The sequence below is a fragment of the Enoplosus armatus genome, chromosome 13 (assembly GCF_043641665.1).
Source record: "Enoplosus armatus isolate fEnoArm2 chromosome 13, fEnoArm2.hap1, whole genome shotgun sequence".
Classification (NCBI taxonomy): domain Eukaryota; kingdom Metazoa; phylum Chordata; class Actinopteri; order Centrarchiformes; family Enoplosidae; genus Enoplosus; species Enoplosus armatus.
The window spans coordinates 137,107-147,636 of record NC_092192.1 but is presented as its reverse complement, the minus strand read 5'-3'; the positions used below and the strand labels follow the sequence as shown (position 1 = coordinate 147,636).

Here is a 10,530-nt window from a genome sequence, read left to right as displayed (position 1 = left end):
CCAAACCCACTCCAGCACCAGCACCACACACTAGCGCTCATACCAACATGAGCAATTTCAAATAAGCTCCAAATCCAGTTTTGTAGAATAATATATAATTTATGTTTATATATATCATGAATAGTATTTATAAATGTTTATACTTTATGTATTAAAATCAATTCAATGATATTTTTATGTTTTATTTTTATCAATATTAATGTGGATGTTGGGTAAGAGTAAGTGAACTATTATTACTGCAGTAAACACATTATTATTTTTTTATTGTTATTATTATTATTATTATTCAGTAAGTAATTAAAGAGGCAACATTAGTTATTTTTTAAATCTCTCGCCGGCTTCATGTTTCATTGTTGTAACTTTTGTTGTAACTTTCTAAAATTAAATAAAGTTTATTGGAAGGGGGGAAATATACAATGTTACTTTATGTATACATAATATTGTAGTATATATTTTATTATTTTATTGTAATTTTATAAATATCAATGTCGATGTTGAGTTTTCATACACGGACTGTCGTCAGAGCAGGTTTGTGCCAACAGGGGGCGGAAAAGAGTCGCAACAGATTTAAAACTACCAGAAGAAGAAGAAGACGACGACAAATAAGAAGACGTAGCGGATCATCGTCCCGGAAGTGATATCAGAGTGAATTCCAACGCTATCTAGAGGAGATAGCATTGGATATTTAGTCCAAGATTATGTGAAGAGGAACTATTTTAACTATATATCAATATTTAGTGAGGCAGCGGATGTGTTGGAACAGGAGTGTACATACCTGAGTTTGATGTAGTTATATGCAAAAGAATTAATGATAGATTATCTGTATTTACATCAGAAATAACTGCTATAATTTTAGGATTACAATGATAGAAGAGGTAAGGCCTGAGAGAGTTGACTCTACTGCAGCTCCACATAGTTTGAATTCAAAAGAAACTCTTAAGAGATGATCTATTGATGGAAATAAATATGATAATGCTTAGAATACAAAGAGAGGAAATTCAAGTACAGTTTTGTTGGGTTCCTGCTCATGTTGGTGAGGAGGGTATTGAGAAGGCAGACGAGATTGCAAAGAAAGCTCTGAAACTAAATGATGATAAAATAATGAAAGTTCCCTTTAGAAAAGGTGAGGCCAAATCATTAATAAGAAAAGCAGCGAGGGATTCGTGGCAGAAGAAGTGAGACACAGATACCAAAGGGAGACACTATCGCAGTATACAGAAATCAGTCAGGGTGAAGGTTTTCAAAGGGAAGTGTAGAAGACAGGAAGTGTTTTTTTCAAGACTAACATTTGGACATAATGGATTAAAATCAACTCTATTTAATGGCAAAGTGCATATCGGTTTATTGTGATGTTTGTAATGTTTCTATGAAATGTAATGAAATGTTGAGCATCTTATTATGAGGTGTAGTAAATATAATTTAGAGAGGAACATCCTACATGATAAGATATATGAGCTAGGATGGGGATGGAATTTGGGAGGGATTTTAGGGATGGGTGAGAAAATGAGGCAATGTTGCAGGGCTGTCTTTATTTATCTTAAAGATACAGGATACAGGACAGTAAGATATAGCCGTTTTGTTTTGTCATTTCTTTGATGTGAAGTAGGCGATGCCCTGATGCTACACACTCCAGTACAGTAGGTGGCGGTATGCACCTATACACGTCAGTTTGTGATCCGCTATTAAATCAGAAGAAGAAGAAGCAGCAGCAGCAGCAGAAGAAGAAGAAGTAGTAGTGAATCCTCTGCAGGCGGTGTCATCAGGTACGAAAACAAATAAGCAGTTTTTATATTTTTAACATTTTAATCTTCAGTAAAGCGTCAGACTGATGACATCACTCTGTTCTGTGACGTATCAGGTGGTTGACAACATGATTACAGTCCGGAGCTGTCAGTCAGCCTAGCTGACAGCAGCTAGCTGTTTTTTAGCTCCGTTCCAGAAGGTTTAAATGTTCCTTTAACAAACTGTTTGTCCGTTTGTTGAGTTTTTCTGATCTGGTCTCTATCAGGCTGTCAGTTCAGAACATTCTGGAGCTGAAACAGAGGAGGTAAAACAGCCAAAAACTGCACCCAACAAGTAGAAGTACTTAGATTTTATAATAGAAACGACTCAAGTAGAAGTAAAAGTAGTCATATCACCGTGACATTCAGTCAGTTCAGATTTTATACAGAATAAAGATCTGGTGATGTTTGACTCAGTGACTCAGGATGCTGGTCTGAACTTCCAGAATCCTCTAAATCTCATTCAGACTGTCTGTAGGGGAGGGGGCTGATCTGGTCAGTGGTTGACCGTATGTGGTCACGTGAGCTGGCTGCTCCTCCTGTTGTTTAAAGTTTACTTTTTTTCCCTTTATCAGCTCAGTGTGAAATTTGACTTTTGTGTGAAAATTGAGTAAGTCAAAAATGTTGTTTCTAATCTGACAGATGCTAACATGCTAACAGCAACAATTAATGCCATCAGGAGAGAAAACCCTGTAACAGCTCCTCAGATGTGATGTTGTGATGTCAGCTGCAGGTTGGTGCTGCTGTTCTCTTTACAGACACCTTGCTGTCAGCCTATATTCATTCACATTTAGTCACATGGTCTCTCTGCAGTGTCCTCATGGATGGACAGACAACTATCACTGATCACTGAGACACTGAAGGAAACTTAAAACAGGAGGATTCTCAGGCAGGTTCTGCAGCGTCTTTCCTCTCTGAGGTTTGTTCTGATGGACATCAGAGATGATGATCTCCTCTGGACGTGGAAGTCACACTGTTGAATCATTCAATATGTGTTTCATGTCTGTGAGTTCAGGTCTGACTGAGTTATGACTGTTTAGTCTTTCTCTGTTTTCTTTGTCCTGCTGAATGTCTCCATGTCTGTTACAGACCAGATCCTGTCATTTTACTTAATAAACCTTAAAATGTTGCCCTGAACAAAGAGTTAAATATGATGTTCATCTGAATGAGGCATTAGACTCTTCCGACCATCAGGAGGAAAATACTGCTTTTCTGCTGCAACATAAAAAAAGATTTTAACACCCATGTTATAAATATTTTTCATGTAGCATTAAATCCCCCCCCCCCCCCCCCCAGAACAGCAGGAACCACCTTATGTGTTTGCCGAAATAAAGGTCTTTTTTTGATGTTAAATCAGATGCTGAACTGACTGAACGTGAATTTATTATCTATTCATTCATTAATGAATCAGTTATGTTTAGTGCTCAGCTAACTGAAGTTATAAATCTGCAGATCTGCAGCCTGACACAGAAACAGTGATGATCACAACCTGAACATGAGATCAGTAAAATAAATGTTTAAAGTAGCCGAAGATATGAACATTTAAATCACGTAAAATATGTTTCTGACACATTTAAATAACAGCAACTTCCTCTTTTTTGTGTCTGAAGTCCCATTTTTAATAATTTAATGTTCTTTCTTATCGGCCAATAATATGTCTTACATCCGTGATGGAAACCCAGAAACTCACTCACTCAAGAGTAGCAGCACCAGTAGCACCAGCAGCCCCAGTACCAGCACCAGTAATGGGAACTGTGTGGCTCTAAGTATTATTGAGTTGTGTTGTCTTTAACTTAATTTTGTGTCACAGAGCTTCAGCATGAGCAGCCGAGGAGCAGCTGGAAAACCCAGAGAGGAGAAGGAGGATGAGGAGGACTTCTATGACTGCCAGGAGACTCTGGAACCTCCAGACCGAAGAGGGGAAGAGGAGGAAGAGGAAACTCTACAGGACGAAGGAGGTTCGGAGGTCTTTCACATTAAAACTGATAGACTGACTGACAACAGAGATGTCACAGAACGTAAGGGAGGAGGGCATGAGGAGGCGCAGGGCGACAGGCTGCAGGAGGAGGCGCAGGGCGACAGGCTGCAGGAGGAGGCGCAGAGCGACAGGCTGGAGGACGGGGCGCAGAGCGACAGGCTGCAGGAGGATTCAGATTCAGAGATGAAGGAAAACAGCCAGGAGGTCGAGTTTGACACTGACTACCTGAGGGAGGTGGAGAAGGAGCTGACAGAGGCAGAGAAGGAGGTAACAAGTTCACCTGTTTACCTATATCTGTAGTGATGAAAGGCAAGCTGATTACTATACGTCCTCATAAACCAGAACACAGAGTCACAGAATGCAGAGCGAGGTCCCTGTAAACCAGAACAAGCCAGAGCGACGTTCTCTTAAACCAGAAAGATGTCCTTATAAACTGGTTTCTGGTGATGACGTTGTGCTATCAGGCAGTTGTACGTTTAGGTGTAGAAAGAGGCATTCAGGTCTCAGTTGTGATGCTGTAAATCAGAGGTCAGATGGTCACAGACATTAAAACCTGCAGTTTATCTTTTGTCCTGTTTCAGAGCCGACGGCAGCAAAGTTTAACTCTGAAGGAAAAAGGGAACAGCCACTTTAAAGCTGGAGGTGAGTGACATCATCTTCCCAGTATGTGATAAACCAGTACAAACCAGTATGACCAGTATGAACCAGTATAGACACATCTTCCTGCAGAATGGTTGGAGGCAGAGCGGAGCTACAAGGAGGCGTTGGTTTTATGTCCAGTTTGTTTCAGCAGAGAGAGAGCCGTGCTGTTCTCCAACAGAGCTGCTGCAAGACTGCACCTGGTAACAAACAAAATGCTAATAACACGCTAACTGAGAGGCTAAGAACTTGCTAACAGAGAGGCTATCAACACAACACTAACAACATGCTAACACTGAAGCTAACACCAGGCTAACAGTAACAGTGTGTCTCTCTCTGTCAGGATCTGAAGGACCAGGCAATCTCAGACTGCACCAGAGGTGAGTGATGATCATTCTGTACCTGTACAACAGCAGAGGGTCACTGATTGATCTGTGTATTGATTGGTTGTCTGGTTGGTGTAGCAATAGAGCTGAATCCAGACTACGTGCGGGCGTTGCTGAGGAGGGCGGAGCTTTATGAGCAGACGGAGAAGCTGGACGAGGCTTTGGAGGACTACAAGAAGGTTCTGGAGCGAGACCCAAACCAGACCAGCGCCAGACAAGCCTGCATGGTGAGTTCACACTAATTTGACTAAAAACTCAACTTGTAGCCCATTATTACTATTATACTTCCTGTTTACATCCCCCAAGGCATCACGAGAACTGTAGTTCCAACACTTACACGTCAGACTATAACCTGTCTCTCTCTCTCAGAGGTTGCCTCAGCAGATTCAGGAGAGAAACGAGAAGTTGAAGGAGGAGATGATGAGTACGTACTGCACCTGAACACCCCTTGTTAAAGGCTTAATTAATTAATGTTTCAGCTCATTAACTAATCAATAAGTATGGGTCAGATATATTTATAGCAGTTGTCAGTATTTTGCCCCTCCCCCTGCAGGTAAACTGAAGGACCTGGGGAACATGGTCCTTAGACCTTTCGGACTTTCGACCAGCAACTTCCAGGTGAACCAGGATGCAGACACCGGCTCCTACTCCATCAACTTCGTCCAGAACCCAAACAACAACAACAGATGACATCACTGACATCAGTGATGAACTTGTGTTCAGAAGAAAATAAAAGCCGATTGATTTGTTTCCTGTTTGTGTTGTTGTTGTTGTTGTTGTTGTTGTTGTTGTTGTTGTTGTTTGTGAGGCAGCAGACCTTAGATCAGCAGGTTTAACTCGGGTATCTATGGTAACCAATGCTGCCGGTCAACTTCAGAGGACCAATCAGATCACTGAAACACAGCCATCACTCCTACAGGAACAGTTTCTAATAAAGTGACAAGTAATAAAGATCAATACATATTTGTATCGATTAGTAGAATCAGTTCTGTTCAAACTGTAAGGTGTGACTCATGATGACGATTCAAGTTGCTATGTCCATCCTGATCAATGACACACTGTTTATTAGGTTACTTGTCTTCAGCTGATGGAACTTTAGTTTCTGTCAATCAATAAAGTTGATCAGATTTTAAACTGAAGTATTAGAAAAAAAACTCTTATCTCCAAGCAAATGTCTGCTCTCAGATCAGTTAAAGAACAGAAGAACAGGAGCATTTGTTGTCTTTAGTTTTCTTATACCTGTCCAGGTGATTTTCAAACCTTTTCATGTGAATATAAAAACCACCTGAAGCATTTTAATGCTTCAGAATCTCACAGCAGGAAGCTCCTGGACAACACCTGCAGCAGGTAGCATGTTGCAGCTTGGCTTTGTTAAGTCGGGTTCGAGATATTAATCAACTGTAAGTGTGTTAAACTTGTTAATAATTTCCAAATCTTAAGACTAAAGACTGAGAATAAGCAGAATGTTTATATTTTCATATTTTATAACAGTAAAGTTCTGCCAGCAACAAAATGTCTCCTGTATTATATTTGTATTGAACCCACAAAGTCAAATAATGTTCAGAAACAGCCCGTTTATTGACTGAAGTCTGGTGTGTGCAGAAGGAAAAAGGACCAGAAGGCGATTAATGTGTTTTAATTTCTTCTGCAGGAGCAAATAAATGCTGGAGAATAGTCCATTGAGTTGTCCTCCTTAATACTCTATCGACACACCTGTTACTGTGCTGCCACCTGCTGGTCATCTGTACCACCTCCCTCTGAAGTATAATAATTATTACTTATTAACTGATTAAATTTAATGATGAATTATTCAACTCAAAGTTTAAAAGAAGTAAAAACAAATAAAAGCCGGTTTCCTTCTGTCTTTAAAAGATCACTTAATATTTGGGTTAGGATTCACAACGATAAAAAAGCTTTACATTTAAATTATTATATTTTCCAACATTTTCAATACAGAGCTGTTATCAGGAACAGATCTCATCTGAGAATCCTCCAACCAAACTCTGTTCAACTGTTACTGTATTTAAGACACATCAAGTGTTATTCTCATTCAGTATTTAAACTTTCCTTTTCTCCATGATGCTCAGCTGACACTCCAAACTCAATTTAATCTTAAAAGTGACAATCAGTCTAAAAATACATCGTGTATATTCTTCTTCATGTGTTTAAAGTTATCTTGCACTGTAGTAACACACACACAGACTGAAGGTTCAACATTTTAATATGAACAACTAAGTTGTTATGGACATGAATATGAGTGTGTTAATGGGTCATTAATGTGTTATTGATGATTGATCACTGAGCTCTCCTGGACAGAAGCATCTCTCTGATGTTGTCTTCTGCTTCCTTCACGCTACGTTCAAGGTACACCTTCTTCTGCTGGAAATCACAACAAAAAGTCAGAAACACCTGAACATGCACTGCAGGTAAAACACGTCTCAGTGTGTATTTAATTGTATTTGTACCTCGAGTTCTTTAATTTTCTCGTCAGCTGTTTTCTGTTTGTCTGTCAGCTGATTGTTTATGTCCTCCTTTGACTGAAGAATGAACCTGAACACACACACACACACACACACACACACACACACACACACAGCAGGACATGAAATGAGAGTTCACAGTTCACTTCCCGTTTCTGTTGAATTCACTGACTATTCATGTATTTGTGATGTCACTGTGATGTCACGCTTTCTGTCAGTGTAACCTGTCCAGGTGAACAAAGATCTTGGTTGTCATGGAGACTCACATGCGTCCGACTCCCTCGTACAGTCGTGTGTTGTCAGGCAGCGTCGTGATCTCAGCGTGAGTTAGCTTAGCATGTTTCTGAACCCGAGTCAACTGATCGATCTGCAGGTCGGCCAACTTCACCTTCTGCTGCGTGTCGATCATCTTCACCTGCAGCTCCGAGAACGCCTGCAAGAGACAGGAGGTATCATTCTGATGGAAAAACACCTGAACAACTTTCACCTTTACACTTAAACTAAACACTGAATAAAAAAGAAGTAAGCGAAATGGTTAAATGTATTTCTTTTCTTTTGTAAAACATTAAAATGATCTTGCAGGCTTCGGTTCTGTTGTCATTTACTAGATCACAGGAGCTTTGGACCGTCAGGAGGAGGTTTTCAAGCCCGGGCTCTTAGAGTCAGATGGTTAGAGTCTGCTTGCTGCACGGCCAACTAAGCTAACTAGCGAAGGGCAGCTACAGTTAGCAGCAGTTACCGATTACGTTAGAAACAAGCAAAGCCTGTCCATCAAGAAACTAACCATCATTCCTTCACAACGGAAAAGGAGAGACATACTGAACAACCTCCAAACACCTGAAGAGTCGCCCTGAGCAGAGCATATAGCAAAATACATCGATCCGAAAATAAATGTAACATACATACATACTCCAGAACTGTACCATCCATTAATGAGACCACAGTCTGGTAGATGACGAATGAATGGAACACTGAACAAACTGTAACAGCGTTAACTGATTCAGACTCAGGCCCTCTCACTGCTGCGTCGTTAAAGACGCGTCATTCAGTCATATTTCTAGCTCCACTGATTCAAATAGAGGCTCTGCTCTTTATTTACCCATTGCCATGGTGAATCATAGTATCGGAGCGCCATTGATGATAGCATTTTATACTCGTCACGCAGGCGCCTCACTCAGATCTGACTGAACTCTGATCAGCTGCGATGAAGTTTCCTGTCTCAGGTGTATCAACTCAGAGTTCAATTCTATTTTATTTACATGAATCACAACAAACACTATCTCATGACACTTTACATATAGAGCAGGTCTAGACCGGACGCTTTATAAATATGGTTCAGTATCAGAGTTTGTTATACTTGCTCTCTGGAACACGAACAGGGTCAGGAGGAGGCTCAATAGACTGATTAGGCGAGCCGGCTCTGTCCTGGACTGCCCGTTGGACTCCATTGAGCAGGTGGGGGAGAGGAGGATGTTAGCCAAGCTGACATCCATCATGGACAACACCTCTCACCCCCTGCACGAGACTATGGGGGCCCTGAGCAGCTCCTTTAGCAGCAGACTGTTACACCCACGGTGTGAGAAGGAGCGCTACCGCAGGTCGTTCATTCCTACGGCTGTAAGACTGTTTAACTGCACATAAATCTGCACAATTTGTACATAATTTATATTTTTCCGTGTTTATATTTATTTTTGTCACACTATTAAATGTATGCGTCTTCCATGTCGAAAACAACACATCGGTGCACCCTCGCTGTTGGAGGGTTTTGTAACCCACTTCCACTGCCCGGTAGCTGGTTTGGGATGCACTTAAGGAGGCGGACACTCGACGTGGACGACAGAACAGAGTGAAAGTGGGTAGAGATGGTGGAGGGGGGTTGAGAAAGGCCCAGTGTTCATGGACAACCAGCATCCTGTCTCCATGTTTCAGTTTCAGACTTCTGGAAACTTCTGGAAATTGTGTTACTATGACGACAGACAACCGCGAGCGGTCACGTCCCCAGGTGAGTCAATCACATGATACAACACCTGAGTACTATCTCACAGGAAGTCTCCGGTATTATCTCCTGATACATTTGTAGATCGTATTTTTATATTACTGACGCAAGCCACACTTTCATTATTAGAGACGAACAGTTAAACCGCGCGCGTGTGTGCTGCGTGGGTGATCAGTGTTAGCTCCTCATGCTAACATTTAGCTCCGGTGTTAGCTGCAGTGTTACTAACGCTCCTGCTAACCAGCCGTTTATTAAAAGCTGTAAATGTATCCGCCGCGGCTCTTCGTGAAACACAAAAAGCACGTGCCAGCCAGGTGAGGCCAGGTAACACACTGACACACACGGTTACCTTCTTCAGCTCCAGGTCTATGGGCGCAGCCATCTTCAGTAACGCGACCAGGTTCACAAACTGCGCACGCGCGAGGACGTTCTTCTTCTTCTTCTTCTTCTTCTTCTTCTTCTTGATGTCGTTTGGCGGTTGGCAAACAAATGGTGCATTACCGCCACCAGCTGGTGGGGTATGGATCGGGACTCTAAATGTATTCAAAAATAAAAATACAAAAAAAAAAAAAAAAGATAAATCAAGAACACATAACTTTCACATCCTGAAATGAAACTAAAATAAATAATAATCATCTCCTCTTTATAAAATACATAAGATGAGATAAGATAACCCTTTATTGATCCCTCAGCGGGGACATTTGCATTGTTCCAGCAGCCAACAGGATAGTGCAATAGAGACATAAGTGGAAAATCAAGATATAATAAATAAAAACAATAAAGACTGTTATAAAAAAGCTACTAAAACTAAAAAACGACTATAATTTACAAATTCACAGAAGAAAGAAATAAAGGTAAAGGGATTGTACTGTATTGAGGTGTGGGTATTGCACCATTGTTACATTCAGAGATATGTGGATTGTCCATGTCGGTGTGTGTGGTCTACTGGGAGCAGGTCTACTGGGAGCAGGTCTGATTGTAGATCCTGACAGCAGCTGGGAGGGACCCTAACCCTTCACACAGCGCGGGTGAAGCAGCCTGTCACTGAAGGAGCTGCCCAGTGCTGCCTGAGTGTCCTGCATGGGGTGGGACATGTTCTCCCTCAGGGATGATAGCTTAGCCATCATCCACCTTTCTCTCACCACCTCCACTGAGTCCAGGGTGCGTCCCAGAACAGAGCTGCCCTTCTTAATCAGTCTGTCCAGTTTCTTCCTGTTGGTAGCTGACATTCTGCTGCTCCAGCAGACCACTCCATAAAAGATGGCTGATG

At 41.4% G+C, this 10,530-nt stretch overlaps 2 protein-coding genes across 5 annotated transcripts; one reads left to right on the top strand and one right to left on the bottom strand.

Moving 5' to 3' along the window:
- Window positions 1–1,688: 1,688 nt before the first annotated feature.
- Window positions 1,689–5,535, top strand: ttc1 (tetratricopeptide repeat domain 1). Of its 3 annotated transcripts, none has more exons than XM_070917543.1 (8): window positions 1,689–1,763; window positions 3,592–4,026; window positions 4,341–4,401; window positions 4,540–4,601; window positions 4,742–4,778; window positions 4,863–5,011; window positions 5,154–5,208; window positions 5,338–5,535. In XM_070917543.1, exons 2-8 carry the CDS (start codon window positions 3,601–3,603, stop codon window positions 5,472–5,474), a joined length of 927 nt encoding a protein of 308 aa, XP_070773644.1. In that variant the 5' UTR covers window positions 1,689–1,763; window positions 3,592–3,600; the 3' UTR covers window positions 5,475–5,535. The 3 variants fall into 3 exon arrangements, with proteins under 3 accessions (XP_070773644.1, XP_070773642.1, XP_070773643.1); XM_070917541.1 differs by having other exon boundaries at window positions 4,489–4,601; XM_070917542.1 differs by lacking the exon at window positions 1,689–1,763 and adding an exon at window positions 2,592–2,700 and having other exon boundaries at window positions 4,489–4,601.
- A 1,452-nt stretch (window positions 5,536–6,987) lies between these two features.
- On the bottom strand, window positions 6,988–9,683 carry pfdn1 (prefoldin subunit 1). 2 transcript variants are annotated; one of them, XM_070917222.1, is made up of 4 exons: window positions 9,610–9,683; window positions 7,531–7,697; window positions 7,250–7,334; window positions 6,988–7,163 (listed from the first exon to the last, which is right to left on the bottom strand). In XM_070917222.1, the coding sequence occupies exons 1-4, from the start codon at window positions 9,640–9,642 to the stop codon at window positions 7,080–7,082; spliced, it is 369 nt and encodes a 122-aa protein (XP_070773323.1). In that variant the 5' UTR covers window positions 9,643–9,683; the 3' UTR covers window positions 6,988–7,079. The 2 variants fall into 2 exon arrangements, with proteins under 2 accessions (XP_070773323.1, XP_070773324.1); XM_070917223.1 differs by having other exon boundaries at window positions 6,988–7,160.
- Between the last annotated feature and the right edge of the window lie 847 nt (window positions 9,684–10,530).

Coding starts and splice junctions, on each gene's coding strand:
- ttc1 (XM_070917541.1), top strand. CDS start 3,601: ATGAGCAGCCGAGGAGCAGCTGGAAAACCCAGAGAGGAGAAGGAGGAT. Junction 4,602..4,741: donor CTGCTGCAAGACTGCACCTG/GTAACAAACAAA, acceptor TCTCTCTGTCAG/GATCTGAAGGACCAGGCAAT. Junction 5,012..5,153: donor GCGCCAGACAAGCCTGCATG/GTGAGTTCACAC, acceptor TCTCTCTCTCAG/AGGTTGCCTCAGCAGATTCA.
- pfdn1 (XM_070917222.1), bottom strand. CDS start 9,642: ATGGCTGCGCCCATAGACCTGGAGCTGAAGAAG. Junction 7,698..9,609: donor TAGACCTGGAGCTGAAGAAG/GTAACCGTGTGT, acceptor TGTCTCTTGCAG/GCGTTCTCGGAGCTGCAGGT. Junction 7,164..7,249: donor AGAAAATTAAAGAACTCGAG/GTACAAATACAA, acceptor TGTGATTTCCAG/CAGAAGAAGGTGTACCTTGA.